The sequence below is a fragment of the Platalea leucorodia genome (assembly GCF_965183815.1).
Source record: "Platalea leucorodia genome assembly, chromosome: 12".
In the NCBI taxonomy this organism is placed as follows: Eukaryota; Metazoa; Chordata; class Aves; order Pelecaniformes; family Threskiornithidae; genus Platalea; species Platalea leucorodia.
In genome coordinates this window covers 1745482-1766579 of record NC_138834.1, presented here as the reverse complement: position 1 = coordinate 1766579, position 21098 = coordinate 1745482, and the positions used below count along the sequence as shown (strand labels likewise).

General features: G+C 42.7%; 1 protein-coding gene across 2 annotated transcripts; it reads left to right on the top strand.

Moving 5' to 3' along the window:
- The first annotated feature begins 16 nt into the window (after positions 1-16).
- ANKLE2 (ankyrin repeat and LEM domain containing 2) lies at positions 17-20861 on the top strand. Of its 2 annotated transcripts, none has more exons than XM_082325318.1 (13): positions 17-76; positions 4511-4987; positions 6050-6241; positions 7475-7668; positions 8646-8834; positions 9132-9254; positions 9654-9720; positions 10379-10560; positions 12085-12191; positions 13071-13264; positions 13964-14687; positions 15269-15400; positions 17928-20860. In XM_082325318.1, exons 2-13 carry the CDS (start codon positions 4522-4524, stop codon positions 18163-18165), a joined length of 2808 nt encoding a protein of 935 aa, XP_082181444.1. In that variant the 5' UTR covers positions 17-76; positions 4511-4521; the 3' UTR covers positions 18166-20860. The 2 variants fall into 2 exon arrangements, with proteins under 2 accessions (XP_082181444.1, XP_082181445.1); XM_082325319.1 differs by lacking the exon at positions 17-76 and adding an exon at positions 154-394 and having other exon boundaries at positions 17928-20861.
- The last annotated feature ends 237 nt before the right edge of the window (positions 20862-21098 follow it).

The following is a 21098-nucleotide window of genomic DNA, read 5'->3' as shown; positions in this document are numbered from 1 at the left end:
GCAGGCCCGGCCTCCGCGGGGAGGGGGCCTGCGGCAGGGCGGGAGGAGGAGAGACGGAAGCCGGGAGGCCGCTGAGGTACCGTCCCCGGGGGGCGTGCGGGAGTGTCTGTCTGTCGGTCGGTCCGTCTGTCTGTCTGCGGGCGGGACGCGGGCCGGGGCATGGAGCGGTGGGTCGGGGCCGCCGGGGGCTGGGGCTCCCTCTGGGGCCGCTGGCCGGGCTGGGAGCTGCTGGCCGCCTGCGCGGTCATCGGCGCCGTGGGCTGGTTGCTGCGGCTGCTGGAGAGGAGGCCGGGCGGCCGCGGGGCGCCGGCGGCGGCCATCTCCTCCCCGGCGCCCCTCTCCTCCCCGGCGCCGCTCGCCGCGGGGAGCCGGCGCTGCAGCGGGAGCCGCCCAGGTGAGAGACGCGGGGGGTGGGCGGGGGCGGCTCTGCCTCCCCTCTGCGGGGGAGCCGGGGCGGCGGGCGCCGCCCGGGGCGGCCTGCGGGCGCCGGGCCTGCCGCCCTTCTGCCTCCGCGGCCCCGGGGGCCTTCTCCCGCCGGGCCCGGCCCCGCCTCGCCTCGGGTGGTGCCCCGGCCCCGCCGCCCCGTTCCCCCTTTGTCGCGGGCGGCCCCCGGCGCTGCCCTCCGGCCCCGGCCCCCGCCTGGGCCCTGCTCACGGCGGCAGGGCCGGCCGCCGCCCGCGCCAGCCCTCTGCTCTCCGCCCGCCGAACCCTCTCCCGCGCCCAGCCTGCCTTCCCCTGCCAGCTCCAGAAATACCCCTTCACTTCTCGTGTCCCCCTCCCCTTCTTTCAGTCCTGGCTTTCCTGTAGCTTATTCCAAGTTTGTTTTGCAGTTCTGTTTCTGCCACGTATTTCATAGCTGTTGGCTGATCTGGCAACAGGCGGTGTAGACTGAATACGCGATTGCATAGCCACGATTATTCTGCCATGTGCAAATCCCAGCAGTCAGAATATAGCCAAAGATGGGAGATGTCTCTCATTTAATTCCTGCCTCAAAAAAAAAAAAAAAAAAAAAGGAAAAAAAGTGCTTTCTTACATTGCTCATTTACTGAAGGATTTAATGAGTAGTGGAATAAAGTAATATTGCCATCCTTAAAAGTCAATCGTTCATTCTCTCTTGGTACTAGTCTTAATTTTTTTTTTGAAACAGATTCTGCTGTTTCATTCTGATGCAGTAAGACAAGGGAAAATAGAGCTCTTACTTATTCTTCTAGATTTTGGTTGATTTGGAAGCAGCCTCGAACATGCGGTTGTTGTTACGGTAGTTATTCATACTTGTGAAGCCACGAAAGGTAACTTGCAAGACCTTGGGTGCTGAACTAGAAAAGGTAGCTGCGTTGGCTGTGCTCTGGATCATTTGAAACAACGTGAAATGCATTTTAAGGTTCAGATAATCACCTTTTGCACCTGCACGTAGCAGATGATCAAAGGATTATCTTAAAACAGGCAGTTGCTATTTCTCAGGTTTGCAAGTCGCACCTTTTGTTTTGGACAGATCAAAATAGGTGATGCGGTTAAAAACTAATAAATGCTTATCCGTGTTCGCTGAAAGCTTAACGTCAGAACACGAATATATTTCATGAAAGTTCTATGTTGTCGTTCCAACAATGTTTTTCCTGTTTCCACAGCAAGCTTATTGTCGAAAACTCTTTGTGCTAACAGTAGATCTTAAACCAAAGATTAATTTCTTCACTGTTGGTCTGTTTTGTCATTTCACTCTCTGATTTAGTTGTGCCTGAGCTGTAACGGACATCTGAAATAAATACTTTTTCTTACATAGTTGAGTAAGAAAATTTTAGGTGCCAAGTTCTATCAAAACATGAGATACCAGAGTAATGACTCCTTCCCGACATTTTTTACTAAACCACAAGCCAAGAAGAAAGACTTTTTTTGTGTGTGCCTGCATACTCTGTGTGCATGAATTACACATATGTAAGGGTCTTCTCTTCTGCGGAACGATTGTGCTGGTTCTGAACCCGAAAAATTAGGAGCATTTCCTGAGTTAATTTTTTAGGGCATTATATTGTGCTGACTCTTTTAAAGTGTTTTCATTGAGTTGTTTCTGCTAGAAACGTTCCTGCCTCTGAGTTTTCATCTTTATTGTGTTTTTTCGGTTATACAATCCCCAAAAGAAAATCCTTAAAATAGCAAGTTTTGATATTCTTATAATTGACCTCAGGGCCATGTTCTATCCCTTGATTAAAACATAACGGCATCAAATTTTTTTGAAGTGTCGGTGATTAAGAATCAAAAATTGGTCAGAAGATCTTTCACATCTGTCTTTGCAGTCTTGTGGGCAGGTCAGATAACCCTAACAATGAGGTTGCTTGGAGGTTTGGGAATCCTAAGGGAAGTAGGATACCTTGGGGAGGTGGCTCAGCAGCATCACCTGGGGCTTTGCCACGGTTTGCTTTGTTTTCTTTAAGCTGAAATACTGTCATTTCCCATCGTTCCAGTGAGGTTCTAGTTAATATTTATGAAATATTCTGGGACTGAGGTATGTTCTCTAACCGGAAGATGTTTAAAATCGGACATTCAAAAAAAAGAAACAGCTTTCAAAGGAAACAGCGCTCAGAGAAAACAACCCTCAAACTCGCGTAACTGTCAAGTTGTAGTAATATTTGAAAACCTGCTTACGGTTTGGCATTAACATATTTTTCCATAGTTTTTCCTATTATTAGAAATGTAATAGTTTTGAAGTCAGATTCCAGTGAAAATTTTACTTGGCTATATTGACTATTGCTAAAAGTTATGAAAACAGCTGTGTGTGTTTTGAGTTTTTTTAATATAGGGAGAGTTTGGTTCTTTACTAGCTTAATCCTTGGGTAATTGAAAAGGCAAAATTGTCACGTCTGTTTCGTTGGTGTATTTTGTGATGCTACTATTGGCAACGCATGTGGAAAAATAAGGGAGTTTGACTATACTGCGAGTCTATGGTGAAGATGCAATTTTGGAATTACTTCTGAGTTTGCACGCTCTGACAAAATTAATAATTAACTTATTAGGCTCTGTATTTAGGATAGGATCCACCCTGCTTTGTTAGGGTGCAGCCATTCACCGCTCAAGCCTCACGTGTTTCCCAGACCAAGTCTTGCCCATCAGAGTGGATGTTCTGACTCATGTGCACCCTGTTCATGAAGCAGGAGAGCTCATAAATTGTGGACGTTTCTCATACAGCCACGTGCATCCACAAATGCTCTTTTGAGGAGATTTAACTTAAAATTACAGGTGATGCTGACCGTACCTGGGAAGCGTACTTTGTCTCTAATGGAGTGAGATTAGGAGCTGTGTTACTGCAAAAAATAGTGTGAATCAGTTCATGTGGAGAAGCTGGAAATGTATGTTCCAGTAGTCGTAAGTTTCATAAACTGAGGATGAAACCTGGAATTGAAAATAAGGTACTAAAAATGCCATACGCGCCTATCCAAACCAGTATAACCCATTAGAATGGCTAGGTGGTGAAGGAAGGGTGAATTTAAGGAGGGAGTAAAACCAAGCTGAAGGAGTACGACAGCCTAATCATTTCGGTCCTCAAGCTGTCCTTTCTGAATAGTGTACAGCAGGAAAAAGTCACAGCCCTTGTGGAGGGACATGGATGCACTATCTGATGAAATAACTTTAAAGCTTCTTACATTCTTGAGCTGTGCAAATCGTGTATTTTTCAGTCGTTTTTCACAACAAGAAATTTGCGTTGGCATCATGTTGGTTTTAGTATCTTCTCGCTGACCGTGCAGAAGCTGAAAGTGTGTGGATTACATGGAGGGCAGTGAGCTGGGGGACTTGTAGTGTTATACCAGAGAGAAGAATTTTCCTTTGGAAATGGAGAAAGTCTTCCAGCTCCTGCTCTTTGTCAGAGAGGGAAATCTGAAAAAACAGCCGTTCTTGTCTTCTGGCTGTTTGCTCAAAACGGGGGCTGGGAAACAACATGTTGTGTAAATAGTTCCAGCCTTGCATCATGGCCAGAGATAGACTCCCCTGGCTGCTGCATCATACTTACGCCTTATATTTTTGTCAGCTAGAAATTCTCATGGAAGTAATAGAAATAGTGCTGTGCTTTTAGCTGTAGGTGCTGCACACCCAGAATCTCTTACTGGGGCTAACTAGTCATCGTGTTCTTGTATTCCATTCCATACACAGATTGGTCCTTTCTTGGCAGGGACCAAGTATTTCTCAGCCCGTCATAAATTTTAATGCATAAATATTCTGGATTGAATTTTCACTCCAAAAGAAATTTGAAAAGGACAAACAAGAATAAAACGTAAGCTGTAAATACTCCTTCAAGTAGTTCTGAGAGGAGAAATAAACTCTTGGTATAAGTCTGAAAGATTAAAGATGGTTTCATGTGTTCATTTGAAAAATATTTTGTCTTCTCTGCAGCTGCGATGATCTCTTCAGAATCGGAGAAATTGTCAAGGACGCTTTTTTCCTTTGTTTTAACACAGCATTTAAATAGCAGAAAAAAAGTCGTGTTGTTCTTTACAGTTTATCTCCTCTCTTTTTGCCTTTGCTATAGGTGAAATAACAATGGATGCAATATTATCCCGATTGAAGCAGCTCACCCCTGATGAGCTTAGACAAGAAATTGTAAGAGCAGGACTGAAATGTGGGCCCATTACCTCGACTACTAGGTTTATTTTTGAAAAAAAATTGGCTCAGGCATTGTTGGAGCAGCAAGGAGCATTGGAGGAAAAAGGATCTGCTCTGTCAGAGGAGGCTGCTGGAAACGTCCCATCTGATAGCAGCCGGGCAGAAGCACAGAAGGCTTTGAAAACTACGGCAGTGAATCACAGTGGTCGGGGAAGTGTTTCGGAAGAGGTAGACTTTGGGTACTGTGTAGGTCTGAACCCTCCGGAAGAAGATGCTGTGATGCACATGAACTGCTCAGCTCCAGTCTGTGTTGATTCACAAATTAGTACTCAGACACCGTCCAGAGATCCTCCACTCTTCTATGGCGTTTGTCCAGTTTATGATGACATATTGGCAAGGAACGGTAAATGTTAATTTCCTTTATTTCCAATGAAAAGCATTTTACAATCATGTCTAAGTAGACCTTTATATAGCAGGTGATGCGAACAGCACTGTATTAGTATTTTAAGCATTGCTTGAAGTATTTTTCGTTTCTGTGAATAGTAATTATTAGATTTTCTGAGGCACAGAAACACAGTTATAAGACATCCCAGGTGTTCTGCCGTAATAGTTGATACACATGAAGATCCTCTACTCGATGTAGCTCAGATGAAGAAAATGATTTCCTACTGCTACTCTCATACCCATCCTGTGCCTTTAATCCCTCTCAAGAATAAAAAGTAATCCTACAAACAATCAAAAAACTATTTATACTGTCATCAGGTGAAGCTTAAATGCTCTCTTCTAACAGATTTCATATTTTCCTTTCTATCTTAATGCCAAATGGTGTCTAGAAGCATCCATCATTCTTCGCATTTTATCGATGAATACTGCAATAAGGAATTATTAAATTACCTAGTGGCAGGATTACAGCAGTGCATAAAGGGTTGTTTACTCTGAGACAGTAGCAAGTATTCTTTCTCATAAAATGGATATGCAGGTGTCTTAATTTGAACAAATTAACGTTAATGCAAAAGGAGAGGAAGGAGAAGGATTTGGCTAATACCTAAGGTTCTGCGTAGAGGTCTTGAAGTTGTGACAGTGGATTACTTACGTAGTTGATCTTTCTGAACGAGAGAACACGGAAAAGTAATGCACGGTGAATAAGCTCCGAGTTTGCTTTTCAGTCTGGATGTGAAATACTCTCCTGTTGAAGTTGGCCTGCCTGTTAAAAAAGATGTTCAATATTGATTGATAGGAATGGCCAAACACTGTACACGTGTCACCTGATGTTAGCTGGAGTGCGTAAAAGAATTCTACTCGGTTTCCGAGAGAGAAAATTTTAAAGGACTTTTGATTCTTATGCCGTGTTTGATAGAGAAGCAGTTTGAGACCAAAGCTGGAAGGATAGTCTGAGAATTTTGTAATCTGTTTCTAGGAACAAATCTGAGATGATTGAAATAACTTTGATTGTATGTTGTTGCAGAGAGAATACATGTTTATGAAGATAAAAAGGAAGCTCTCCAAGCTGTTAAGATGATTAAGGGTTCCCGTTTTAAAGCTTTTTCAAACAGAGAGGATGCTGAGAAATTTGCTAAAGGAATTTGTGATTATTTCCCATCTCCAAGCAAGTCCTCTTTATGTTTGTCGCCAGTGAAAATGGGGTCATTTAACAGAGGTAAGCGAGGGTGTTCATCTCTGTAGAGCAGATGCAATATACAGTCTGTTAATTTTTTATGAGAGAAGAAGCAACAACTTAATGACCAATATACTGCTAGCAGAAAAAATTTCAAAGGGTGAAGCATCTTAATAAACTGAAGTCCCTTTAGAGTGGTGGTGTTTAAGATAAGCTGTAAACAAATGTTACATCACAGCTCCAGTGCTTACTCGCCAAATAAAATTACTCTATAAAGAGATATGACAACCAGTATTTAATTTTTTTTTTCTGTGAAATAAATTAGGAACAGGGAATAAAAAGCATATTTTAATTTTTTAATTCAAATCTCGTTTTACTTCTGTATAAAATGGTACTGTCACTCTTTTCCAAGAAAGGACCCCCAAAGTTTGCGTACGGAAATAAAAAAAAAGAAGTAGAGTATGCTGGAATCCCGCCATTTCTTTTGTAAAGAGCTACCACGGAAGTAAATTAAAGCCCCAGGAATCTATGGAAAGACTGCTTTTTGTGTTTTAAAGCATAAGGTTTAGCCTTCAATGTATGGTTTCTATGGCCTATGTTATGATAAAGTAAACTGGTTACTTTTAAAAGCAATTGTTGTTCTGGTTCGCGCGAATTTTACACTAAAAAATGTTGTTATTCTTCTATAGCTGAAACGTTGGTCGTGGCCTGCATAGATATGTTGCTTAGTAGTCTGTGATTGTATTTGGCAGGATTTGATTTTACTCATGGACGTCAGGATTTTCAGGTTTAATAAGACGCTGATAAAATTGCACAGTCTATTAAAACTGTACTTAATTGTTGAGTAAGTTTGTAAGTTCAGAAATAAAATGGAAACGCTGATCATGTTTCACAGTGTTCCCAGTTGCTAGATTAAAGGGACTCAGCAGTCACAGAACTGCAAAAGCAATTGTAATATTCAGAAAATTCTTATTTCTTGTTCAATTTTGCTTTTAAGTTTGGATGGAAGCAGATTGGTAATGATAAAATTTACCAGTCCCTATTAAAGTGTGAAGCAGTTTTACAAGACGATTAAGTCGTATTCTCCTCCCTCCCTGTTACTAACTACTCGTATTTTTAAATGTCTTGTCATTGACCTCAGTTTTTTATTCCTGTACATTAAAGAGGCAAAGTTAATACATATTTTAGATTAAGAGCTTATTTTCATCGTCTGGTATGAAAATAGTGATCGCTGAAAAGAATGTATCTAGAAACATGTTACTCGTGTTTTGATAGATGGCTTATGCTCCCCTGAGACCGAAACGGCTAATAAGGAGAGAGCCAACAGTTATAAAAGTCCACGTACTCAAGATCTTACTGCTAAACTTCGGAAAGCTGTCGAGAAAGGAGATATAGCGACATTTTCAGAACTTATTTGGAGTAACCCTCGCTATCTGATTGGGTCAGGAGATAATCCAACAGTTGTACAGGTAAAAACAAAATAGAAAAATCCAAGTTCTAGTTTAGTGATTTAGCTTTGAGGCCTGATGAGGAGAACCGGAAGGAATGTTGTTTCCTACTCTTTCTTCAAGATACCTCGTTTCCACCAGTGCAGAGTTTCTCAGTGTGTATTGATACTAGCTGAAAGCTACGAGAAACACGGCAGTTGTCTGTCTTGCGTAAGTCACCCGTCACACCTGAGAGTTCGCTTCGCTCCAGAAGAGCTAAAGAAACTGAGTATGCAGTTGTTTAGGGGAAGAATAGTTTTATCCAGTAGTGAAAGAATGGTCTTGTCTTCATATAATATTGATCTCCTCCGAACAATTCCAATCTTTTTTAAATAGAGTGCTTTTAAGGAACAGGGTGGTGCCTAGGCTATAGCTAGGTGTTCCTACAGCACCGCTTACCTAGGCACCACTGTTAAATTTCAAAATGTGCTCTGCATCTAAAATCCATGTATAAGGTACTGTTTAGCAGACGCTGATAATCTTACTTTAACAAATTACTTCTATCAGATCAGCTTTGAGAAGTTGCTGGAATTTTGTATGTAATACATTACAGCAAACTGAACTTTATGTATATATACACGCACCCATTTTCCTGCTCTGAACTTCCTCTCTCCTCTTATTATGTGATATCTTAATACACCTTCTTTGCCACGTTTTTGCCCTAGGTGTAAAAAAAGGCTATAGCTGAGTATAAGAATAATTTCATTAATTGTAAGAATAATGTGGGTATAAAGATGCGTAAGTCTTTACAATATCATATAATTTACTGCAGTTCTGAATGTTCAGGTACTGTTTTGTAAACATCTTTTCCTAATAAAATATTAAGAAACAAAAATCTACATGTAAGACTCGGTGTGGGATCCTTTGTATTTTCACAGTTAAATCAGTTAAGCCTATGGGCGTAAGAAAGCTGTTTAGATTTCAGTTCATTCTAATGTTTGCCGCTTTTTTTTTTTCAGGAGGGGTGTAGGTACAATGTCATGCATGTTGCTGCCAAGGAGAATCAACCTAGTATCTGCCAATTATTACTGGACACTTTGGAAAATCCTGAATTTATGCGGCTTATGTATCCAGATGATAATGATGTAATGTTGAAGAATCGCATCCAATATATTGTTGACCTTTACCTCAATACACCAGATAAAATGGTAAGATTTGAATGTTTGCCCATTCCTCCTTCTTATGGAAACAACTGGAAGGTGTTAAGGATGTGGAAGGGAGAAGAGAAGAGAATAGAAGGGGGGACTTCTAGCAAAACGAGTTATTCGTGAGTTTTGTGGGGCTTAATAATCATTATTCTACAGTATGGTGGGGAAAGATCTGTGAAGAGCTCTGATAATTAGTCGTGACATTTATTTACTTTTCCCAGTCTCAAAATAAAGTACATGGGATTGACTTTATCATGTTCCCAAATGCATGTGAATTTTCCCTTTTTCCCACTGCAGGGATTTGATACTCCATTGCATTTTGCCTGCAAGTTTGGGAATTTGGACGTTGTTAATGTGCTTACCTCACACCCAGCTATTGTAAAAAATCCAAGAAACAAATATGATCAAACTCCAGCAGAAGTAAGTCCCTCCATGTCCACGACAAAGCCAAAAATGTTACGCCTAATCAATATATGTCAAGTTCAAACATTTACTAACCGCTGTAGACAGAAGGCTTGTAGTGAGATACTAGTGTCAGGATTAGAGTGTAAATCTTTGATAACATTAAAAATATTTTACGTTGATTGTATCTGGGGAAAAGTTCTAGAATTTCAGATGCCCTGCCTTTTCTTTACAGTGTCCATTTTATGGGTGTGGATGTATTTTGGTGGTTTGTTCTACTATGAATTGAAAGCGCTGGATGAGATGGATAGAGGCCATCTCTGGCCTCTGTGACTATTCAAAAAGGACACACATTCCAATTGATTTGAGATTGATGTCTTACGCTTTACTAACAAACAACCAAAATTATATTAACAGGTAGTTTGTGAAAGAAGCAAGAATAAATCTGCAGAATTGAAAGAAAAACTAAGAGAGTACTTGAAAGGTCTGTATTCAGAGTTTTGTACTATATCAGGCGTGTACTTTGGCTCTTTGCTGTCTTCTGTTCGGTTTGCTTTCTGTAGCATTCCTGTTCATAAATGATGCTACTGTACAGTGCTGTGAAAACCAAAGAGAAAGTCTAAAACTGAAAAGGAACAGCAGACGTTTTGTCTTTTAAATGACATGGTCAGAACTCTGACTGTATGGATCACAAGGTTATCCTTGCAGCTCCGTAACGTAGGCATGGCCCTTATTTTATTCAGCGAGCCTGAAGCAGAAAGTTGAATCTAAAAGCAAACAAAAGACCTTTACAGAGCAACAGATTTATTTGTCACGCTGGGGAGTCGTGTAAGTTCTTTGACATAGAACTTTCCACTGTTTTGTCACATGTGGGTTCAGGCATTTGCTAAAGGAGGTTTTGAAATTTGTTGGAGATCCGTAGGGAAGGGATATATGTATCAATGCAGGTATTTTTGTGTTTGAGCCTGTACTAAAATACAATCTGTAAGCAGGCAATAAATACTGAAACAGTGGGTTTGAGTTAGAAGTAGTTTTTCTAATGAAATAAAGTCGGATGATTAAGTATACTTGGTATTCTAGGAAGAAGCAGCAGGATAATGTAACGTAAACTTCTTAAGAAAGCTTTGTGTTATTTATTTTAGGTCAATACTACGTACCACTCTTGAGAGCAGAAGACAATTCCTCAGCTCCTGTAATTGGTGCACCGTGGTCACCCGATCAGACAGACGGTAGCCCCCAGAGAAGTTTATCTAAATATATTGGCAGCCCCAAAGATCCAGTATTGTCGATAAGAGCTTTCGCAGGCCCCATGAGCCCCTCAAAGGTAAGGAGAGAACTTCATGTGACTCTAATGCCTTTTTTTTGGCCTTTTTTTTTTTTTTTTTTTAAGAAAGAACCATTATGAGATCCACCCACAGTTTGTTGTGTGGTGCAGCTTGCTCCTGTTACGGATCGTGGCTCTCTTATGGATCGTGGCTCTCTTTTTCTTGAAGAGAGGGATCTCCTTCTGTAGAGAAGGAGAAGCACAGAAACTTCTAAATATTTTTATTGCTGAAAGCATCGAAATGTGTGATATAAATAAGAAGAGTGGAAGTTCAGTCAAAGAAAGTTGTTCTTTTCTTTTTCCTGTTGGAATCTATTGAAAGAGCACTCTGACAAACCTTTTGTGTACAGATAATTGCTCTAACTTTCTAATCTGAAACAAAGGCTTTCAATGCGGTTATGAATCGGTTTAAAAAAATCTTAACTATATCTCGTTTCTAGACATTGACACTGGATGTTAGAAGCAGTTTATCGCCTCTGCTTGTTGAATTAACATTAATGTTTTTTTCTAAATGGAAAGACAGACGACCAAGTAGTAGGTGTTGGGATAGTTTTGGAAAAGTATCGATTGTATACTAGAAAAGCAAAGTCTTTTGTTTTCAGGAGGAAGACTTAGATACCAGTTAAATATATTATAAATGTATAGGCATTTCTTTGACTCATCTGTTTGATATGAACATGCTGGCAGTATGATGGCTTTCAAAATAGCGAGTAAATGCAATTGAGGACTTCCTGTCATCTAATGCTTGATTTCTTCCAGGACTGAGTTTTACCAAAATCCTTAATGCTTTTTCTTCTAAATATGCTCACTGGTCGATTTTCTGTTCACCTGACAGAAATGTAAATACCTTTTATACTCTGAAAATCAATTTTACCTAGGGTGTAAACAATGCATTATTTTGATTACTGACAGATACTTTTAATGCCTGAATGTAATTCTTGGTCATTGTTGCTGATTTTTGTCATATAAAGGGATGAAGTTTGGGATTTTACAGAAGTCCATTAGTTTATTCCCTTTAACAGTTCAAATTCAAACTTCGAAATAAACAGCAAGAGCGTATGCTAATAATTGTAGCAAATCTGTGGAATTACATATATACGTATAAAAATAGCACTTTTGTGTCCTAGAAACCAGTGACCAAGAGAGCATTTATCATTCGATAAAATTATAATGGCATGGGAAAATTATAAGACATGCCTGTTTCCTGCAGCACAGACATTAAAACCAGGCAGACTTGGTATCTCTACGGTTTACTTTAAGGTCATTATACGTTATGGTCCTTACTCTTTTAATAAGCAGTTATGAGATCAAAGTAACCAGTAATACTGGGAGGAGTAACTGTAGATCCAGTACGAGATCCTTCATAGCTGGAGCTGAGCAATACTTGTGGGAGAGCTTGAGTTGTTTACATGTAGACAGCAAGCAGCTAAATGTCTTCTGCGCCAATAGGTAGACATTTAGCCAGCGCCGAGTTAGCTTCATGTTGGGGGTGTAGGTTTTGTTAATTATTTCTGTTTTTTAAAGGCCGAAGAATTTCGCAGGCTTTGGAAGACTCCACCTCGAGAGCGAGCTGGCTTCTTTCACAATGTCAGGAAATCTGACCTGGAGAGAGGTGTTGAAAGAGTTGGAAGGTATCTAAAAGAGTATCAGTATGCAAAATTAGCAACAGACAGAGCAATTAAAAGCAAGAGACTTGTGCTGAGAGTACGGGTGTTACTTACTGAACAAAAGTTACTGGCAGAAATGTTTATGAAGTATATTGTAGTTGGATTTTTACTGTATTTTTGCGTAAACAAAATAGCTAAAAATGTGAGCGCTAGCTTTCTTAGCTTTGGAAGTAAACAAAAAGGTATTTTAACTGTTATCGATGGTATGTATAGAATGCTTTTCTCAAATGTTTACTTGCCTAATTTGTCAGAAGATGTAAAATTATGCATAGCCTACTTTGTCTGTAAAATTGAGGGATTGTTAAAAAGAGAGCAGAATGAAAAGATCCTGATACAAATGTCCTGCTTTATAAAAGCTGTGTGTTGTGGTATGTGTCCTTGCTGTTAAAATACCTTGTATCAGCAATATACCTAAAAACCAGACTTTGTTAAAAGCTGATTAGATTTCTGTCTTTAAAATAACTCCTCGCTTCCTCCTACCTTCTCCCGTTCCCAAATAGAAGAAGCTATTGAATGGCCTATCATTCAAATTATGCCTACTTCAGTGGGGATTCATCTCTATCTGACGTCTAGATACAGTCAGCTTAAAAATGGCAATATTTATGGTGCTAACTTTAAGAACGGTAGATGAAATTTGAAAAATATCCTAGAAGAAAGGAGATGACGCTGTGTTTGCTGAGGATGCGTATATCGCTTTTGCAGACTGTCGATTGTTGCGGAATTGTGTTGCCTAGTTGCACGTTTATACTCCTATTGATAGCTGATACAATGTGTTCAGAAAAGTTATTGTCAAACTAATATTTATATCTTCACAAATGATTCGTTTTATTTTATTTATTGCAGGGAGTTAGCTCATGAACTGGGGTTCCCGTGGGTTGAATACTGGGAATTTCTGGGCTGTTTTGTTGATCTGTCTTCCCAGGAGGGGTTGCGAAAATTAGAAGAGTACCTGAGTCATCGGGAAATGAGCGAAAAGGCTCAGCAAGAAACAGGGGAAAATGAAACCTGCAATAGATATAAAACTCCCCATCCTTCTGGTAAGAAAAGGGCAAATGCTACAAACAACAGGTTGTACCTAGGGAGAAGAGGGAGAGAAAAAGCTTGGTGCCCGGGGGAAGTGGTATTCACCTGTTGTGGTTGCTATTATTAATCTGTTATCCAACCAGGCTGATTAGAGTATTGAAAAAGTAGCTAACACCGCTGTGAATGTAGGAGCATTCGAACAGACCTCAGTAGGTGTTCGTTATCTTTCACAGGAAGTACTTTTGATTGGATTATAGCCCCCAAATGAAATTCCTGTAAGAAAACTGGTACTGGGATAAACCTGGGCCGACAAGACCCTGCAGGGTCGTCGTCGGGCTGGTCGTAAGCCTTTGTGCTTTGGAAGAGATGAAAGCTTAAGCTCTGCCATATTAGTAGCGTTTTCCTGCCCTTTTCTGCTTCATCCTGACTTTATCCTTTGTTGCTGGTTAACGACTGAAGTGAGGAGTGTAGGAAATACAGTTCTCAAATGGCTGGGATACAAAAAGTTATTTGCAAAAAAGATGGAGCCGTAATGTTGTCATTTTGCGTTTGTAGCTTTAGTCAGGTCGGTTCACGCTGTTGCATAAATAAAATTAGAGAGGGCTTCAATAAATAGAATAAGCCATAAAGATTGTGTATTTGTTCCCGGTTTCTTTGATTGGCGTTCCGTTGAAAGTCTTTTTTTGTGTTGCTCTTACTAAATTTGTTTACAGGCAAGAGTAAAAAGTGCTGCAATTCTATTTCTGTTGGAGCATTTTTGGATGAGGATGATGATGACATGAGCTTAGAAGAAATTAAAAACAGACAAAATGCAGCACGGAATATCAGCCAGCCCATGGTGTCCAAAGAACCTAGCATCGATGCTATTGGAGACGCTGAGTGCGGTATCTTGTCAATGGAGCGTGCAGTAAACATTATGGAAACATCAGATCACCCCAGGCACTACGACAAGGCGGTTTCGTCCAGCAAAAATGGATTTTGTAATCCTGTGTCCAGCGAAAGGATAATTAGCGACAGAAAGCACTTGGGTGATGGAGAAGAATGCCTTGTCTCGCCCGTTTCCAACTTAATGTCAGAATTTGAAAGCCTGTCATTCCAAGAGCAAGAGGTTGCAGGAAAATCAAATAAAATCACTGAAAAAACTGAGAATGAGAGGCTTCCGGCTGAAGGAACAAGTCAGGCGAGAGTGTCCAAGGAGCATCGGGATAAGACCTGCTATGCAGGTTCACTGGCAAGTTCTTCTGAGCCGAGTACAGGTAAACCTGCAGAGACCAAGTTAAGGGCAGAGCACAGAGTACCCTCAGAGAAGGAGAGGCTGTCCGTGGAATCGGGAATTCAGACTAATGAGGCACAACAGCATCAAGAACTTTCTTCCCAGAAATTTCTTTCGAAGGCTTCACCCACAAATGACGATTCTAAGAAGTTATTCCTGCTTGGGTAAGAATTGTCTTTTTTAACACTTATTTGTCCTGTGGTTTGTGTATGCAAAACAAGGCGCTTTTTATAATATCGCTGGCGGCAAGGCTGAGATGGTGTGATGCTAAGCGACGCTAGTTGCAGTCAGCCGTGAACGGCCATCTTAAAGTGCCCCAGTGCTCGTACAGCAGGCGTGCAGCGCTCTTGCAGCTGCTCACCTGAGCACCGTACCTGAAGCAGAAGGAAGAGGAGGAGAAGTCTCTGCTTCCAAATCGGTTTCAGTTAACTTTGCTGTTTGCCATTCACCTGACAGGCTTGTGACTTCATGGTCAGCCTGCCTTACATTAACAAAGTATTTACCGCACTCTTGGGATGTCCCCAGATTAAATTTTCAAAACTTCCATTTTATGAGACGACCGGGTAATAATGGACAGTCGTTTATGTGTGGGCCTGCTGGAAAAAGTTCATCGAGAAACTATGTTTATAGAGGAGCACGGGCAATTTGTTTGCTTATATCAAAAATAAATGTTTCGGAATTGGAATGTTTTATTGCCTGAACAAACGCATAGTTCTCTCTTCATCTAGCTCTGTTTGTATTCTAGGGAGCAGCCCTCGAAGCTGGATAGTGATGTCTTAGCAGCTATAGAAGCAGTAGAGATTGATCCACAGAAATACCCGATCGTTTACAAGTGGAAACGCGTGGTGCAGTCCTACTCTTCGTCCGACAGGCAAAGGTATTTCTGCAAATTCAGTCAAATGAGTTGAAATAAAATTTTTAGCGGGTCAGCTGCAGAACAGCTTGAATTTGGAATTTCGGGCCTCATTGCTCACAAAACCCTTGTTTTAAATACTCGACTGTATTAACTGTTAGTGTGTTTCTGAAATTAATCACCAAGGCTTTTTGGCTGGTGTCTGTTCCTAAGGAAAGTTCACTGGTGCTGCAGTCCGTTCCTTCCGTGACACTGCAGTTCCAGATAACTTCAGCGTAGCTATACAGGCAGATCGGACAAAAACCGACGGTCTCGAGAGCGTAAGTGTTTCCAGTTGGCAAACGTCTCCGTTTGCTGCTGTGTTTCTTGGATCCTTCGTTGGTCTGAACGGCAGTTGTGAAGTCAGTTGCTAGCTCATCCCTGTTGTGGAAGCGGCGCAAGAACGTTGTGTGGCTTTGAGGTACTTGGGTTGTGCGGAGTGACGTTAAAGTGAATTTGATATCTTCAGGCGTCTTTTTATTACTATTTTTATTTCTGCCCTCCGTACCCCAGTCCAAAGGAAGGGTTAGTGTGACTGACGGGGTGCGTTAAGTTTTTAGAGAGAATGTTATGTTCTGCTACACGAATGATGGAAGCCGACTGCATTTGTTGGGACGCCTGAATACGTCATGCCGTTTGTACCTTTTATTTTGCACGCTGTTGCTTCGGGGGACCCAAAGCCACCGTTCTCGTACAGGTGGCGGCTTCTGGCAATTGTGTTAACACGAGGGTTTATTTCCCTTGTGACAGACGTGGGTGAGAACACGAAGAGTCCCTTGCTTAGGGAGCCTGCAGTTGATATGTACTCAGGATAAAGTTCCCCGAAAAGAAAGAGACGACCCAGTGCCACACAACGGAGTGGAAGGGGGGCAGGAACAGGAAGCCGTCAAATGACCTGTACTGACTTCTGTTTTCTCTTGTTTCTTCTAGCTTTCTTAAATGCATGAAATTCCACTTATTATGAGAACTGTTTGCACTAAGAAGTTCTCAATATAGCTGTTAAACATGAATTTTTCAAAACGTGCTTTAAAGACAGAACCTTTAAAGGTCTGGCAGAGCTTGTGAGATTTTTAAACATAGAATTGAGTGGCCTCATTGGCCGCAAAATTCAGAGTAGGAGTTGGGAACCAGCAGCTGAGAAGTGCAACTGTGTTAAGTTAGCAGAGATTGGAGCGGGAGGAATGTTGTGGAAGGAGGTGAAACAACATCTGACCGGGCGAAAGGAGTGCCGAGGGGCAGGGGAAGGAGGTGCTGCCCAGCGCTAGGCACTGGGAAAGAGAGCAGCTCGCGTCCGTCTCTGTATTCAGAGTGCCCTGGAGTAGGGCGTCAGGTGCAGGCTGAGGAGCAAACACGAAGCTCACTAAGAGTCTTCTGCGATTCGAAGTGGAGCAGAAACAGGCAAATACGTTCATGTTCCTGGTTGGTATCGTGTCCTTGTACCTCTTCGCTTTTCAACGTCAAACTCTCTTGTCCCCTAATTTTTGTGATTAATTTTTTGGGGGAGGGGGAAGAAGCACTAACTATTCGGCTTTTTGCATTCTTATTCCACTGTCTGAAAGGTCCAAAGCGTTCTTCTAAAGTGCTAAAACTTAACACAAGATTTTTAGGTGTAACCACTGTTCTATCGCATAAGTATAAATGATTACTGTAATTATTTGGCGATGCCAAGGCTCGCTCTGTCAGCCTCCAGAATTTTGCAGTGCCAGCTCTGCCAAAAGCGAAGAAAAGACACCCTAGATCGTTTTGTGTTCAGGTATGTAGGATTTTGACTGCAAAAATCAGACCTAACGATACCAGTAGGTTTGTCAGAAGAAAACTATTTTCAAAAGGTTTTGAATCAGCTGTGTGCATGCCTATCTTTGATGGTTGGGGGGGGTGCCTGTGTTAGTTTATTTATTTTTAAAACCTTATAAAATATCTTCAGCTTACAGCATGTTTTCTGTAGTGGCTCATCATCTTAAGAAATTGCCTCACATGCAAAAGAAAGCACAGGAATGATTCACGTATGAGTCAACCTTTGGTCCTTCTGCCTTGCTTAAGATAAAATTCAGAGAAAAAGGAAAGGTTTTTACAGAAAAGGATTTCTAATTTAACAAAGGAAATATTTTGCTTTCAAAGAAATTTCAATCCTAGTTTTCATTGATTTAAGAAAAAATATGACACTTAGTATGTAGAAAAATGATATTAATGCTGCGGCACCCAAACACCAAGATCCTTTTAAAAAGGAGGAGGGAAGCGGTGCTCAGCCGCAGCAGCAGCCGCTGCGCAGGCCCCCGCGTCGCTGCTTGGTGGCCGCTCGGAGCCGATGGCAGCTCGCTGCGGAGGCAGCGCCTCTGCCTAGCAGCCAGTGCGCCGGCCGGCGCTGGTTCGCCCAGACCTGTCTCTTGCCAGTTAGGATCTTTCTCTGCTGGCGCATTATTTCGAAGATCTACAGGGGGTGCGGGGCGAAAGGACGGCTCTCCTGACTGCAGTTTGCTTCACAAAATGCAAAATGACTTTTTGTTTCTTTCAGTTGGCCGAGTCCAGCGCTGAAGGCAAGATTCAAGTCCCAAACCATCGCTGCTGGCCTTCCAACCGCTTCAGCGTATTCCAGTTCAGGGAGAAACAGTCCCGTCACAGGAAGCCCGGGAAAACACGGCAGTGCCGCTTCGTTCCCCGCAGACCCCGGCAGCCCCGGGCGCTACAGTCCGGCTTCTGTCAACCACGCTCTGTTAAAACTGCGTTACTTTTCAGAGCCTCCTGCCCACTAAAATAGGATTCAGCTTCCTGGGACTTCAATTATATTTTCATTGTTAGAGTGGAGGGAAAAACTACGATGTTACTGAAGTGACATGAGGTTTGTACTGGGCTCTTTATTTTTTCCTCAGTTGAGGACAACTGTATGTTAAAAAAAAAAAAAGGGAATATATGTCTTTATGCCACATGCGAGCTGCATTACTGGTGATAGGCAAGCAGTTCGTGACAGTCAGTGCGGATGTCCGGTAGCTATGGATCGACCCGCGGTGCCAGCGAAGCGGGCAGCTGAACCTTTGCTTAGAATTGGTGGTAGTTCACTATCGCCGGCTGTCCTTTTTGTAACAACGGACCCGCTAGCCCTCAGCCCCCTTCCTCTTGCGTGGGTCGCCTGGAGGAAGCAAACCCTCGGCGAACAGAAATCTCGGGAGGAAACGGGTGGCAGGAGGTAAAACGTTCTTCCGCGGGCGGGGGGGCTCAGCGCGCAGCTGAGGTGTGTATAGCCAGCAGCGGGCCGAGACAGGTGAGCACCCGCCCACACCGCACCCCCTGACGTACCTGGGTGTGCGCACGCACGTAGTTACACAGAAAACCTTGAGTCTTTGCTTGTTCTGAGGCTGCTGAAACCACCGTGACACACCGAGTGGTTTAGTAAAGGGGCACTGTAGAAATCACTGATATTCCTTTAAATGTTAGTTTGAAGATTTAAAAAAACCCATAAACATCATTAGCGCTTTTTCCCCCCCCACAGAAGCTTTTAACATTAGCAGATTTAAATAGTTATTACACAGAAGCACATCAGCAATAATTGCAGCAGATTTACCAGCAAGAGACGGCAGCGGCCTGGTCTGTAACAGGTGAGAGGTAGCCAGCGACCCAGGAGGTGGCTCCTTACTTCCCAGCTGCAAAGGGAGAGGAATGAGGACTAAAAATATTTTTATTGAAATCAAAGCTTTTACTATGTCTCTCGTCCCGACGCAGTAATGAGTTTTTGTTACAGCAGTCAGTACCGCCGTTCCTCAGCCCTCTGCGAGAACGACGTGTTTAATGACTTGTTTCGACAGCACGCTGCCGAGATTGACGACTGCTTTTCCAAACTCAAGACAGGTTTCCGATCGAGCTTAATGGGTGCAGAGCGAAGGAAGGCTCCCAGAAACAGAGCTCGCCCGCGCCGAGAGCTCTCTAGGTTAAAAAAAAAGCAAAGCCAAGCCTGTCTATGGGTTCTGATCAGAAACGTCAGCTCTGCCGAGGCGGTGCTGGTAAAAAGGGGTGGATCGGGACTGAGTGGGGCCAGGCGGTAAGCGCGGAAGCAGGCAGCCTCCGAGCCGCTTGCCTCTGGCCACCGCAGCGGCCGGGCTGAGAGGCCGGAGCGGGACGGGGTCGATGGCTGTCGCACACCGCAGCGACTGTTCGTACACAACCTCACGCCCTTCAGTAAGTTCACGATTTGGTACACGCCTAAAAAACTGCACTTAACTGCTTTTGCAAGCTTAATAGTGCCTTTTGTAACATATTTTATTAAATTCTTGTTCTTTTAGAAGTTTTTAAAAAAAAAAAGTGGCATCCACTTACTCTGGGCACATAAACCACAGTTCTTCTTCGGGGCTTTCTGAACGAACGTATTTTAATGTCTCTCTAGGTTTGATTATTTGGTGCGATAGCTCTCCGCTGTGGGAGAGCATGCCTATTTTAGAAATTGGTTTTTTTAAAAAAGGCTTATTTAGCTCTTTCTTTATGATTAAGCCTATTTCCAACGAGCTAGACGCGAGAAGGAGCTACGTGACGCGCAGGCCTGCCGGTCGGGGACGCTCCAGCCGCCGGGGCGGGGGCATCGCTCTTTAAGGGACCTTGCGAAGAACCAGCCCCGCACCCCCAGCCGTCAGCCGCTGTCGCAGGCGCGCGAGCTCGCTTTTCCAGGCGGCTTCTGCTGCAGCAGGCGCCGTGGTCGCAAACAACTTCTTTAGGTCCCCATTTCCTACAGTTTCAGTTTAAAGGGTTTGGGGTTTTTTCCTTGCTTTTTTTATTTGTTTGTTTAGTTTTGGTTTTTAAATGATTTAATGTAAATGACGTCTTTGTCATTCGGGAGACATTCCTCGCGGATGATTTTTTGCCTAATGCCCCGGTAAAGCCCGACCGGTGGGAAGCTGCTGCGCGCGCAGCTGCTGGTCTCTGCCCGACGTTGCCCTTCTGGTAGGAGTCTGTTACAGAGCCGGGAGAGGGCTACTAAGGCGCTAGTTCTTCCTTTTTGTTACGCTTTGCTTCTTTTCGTAGTTCAATGTATACTACTGGTATGTACATGTAGACAGACACACGCCCCCCACGCCCAACCCTTGCCTCTCACTTTGTAATTTCGTTTTGGGTCTGTCAAGAGAATATTTTTTTTAACTGTGTTATAATGTGCATTAGTCCCGGTGTAATGCATCTTAAGAAGTCATTTTTTAACAATATATTTACTTCAGCTATTAAAAAAAAAATAAATAGACATTTATGTAGCAATTTGATCATTCATGATTGTGAAGAAAGCTCTTCCACGCTGAGCCTGTGGAGACACTTTAACTCAGATTGGTATTGCTTGAGTTGTGCTTTCTTGGCCAAAAGTTCACGTTTAAAGGTGCAAAAGATGAGTTGTGGTTTTGGTTGGGTTTTGGTTTTTGTTTTTTTTAATGAGCCGTGTCATGTTAAAAATACAGACTTACCCTGCTTTCTATTAAAGAATAAATGAGTAGCTAACGGTGTCACACTGGTCAGTCCGTGGGGCGTGGTGCAAGTAGCTGGGTTGAGAACCACGCGGTGGCAAGTTACCGATTCGTGCAGGCCTTACTGACACAACCGCGTGCGGCCTCCGTGTGTGCGTGCACAGCGACGCGGGATCACGCCGCCGAAGAACAGCCTCGAGCTGTTCCAGAGACAGGAAGGCTCAATACTGGAAAAAGGAGGTAGGTACTTCACT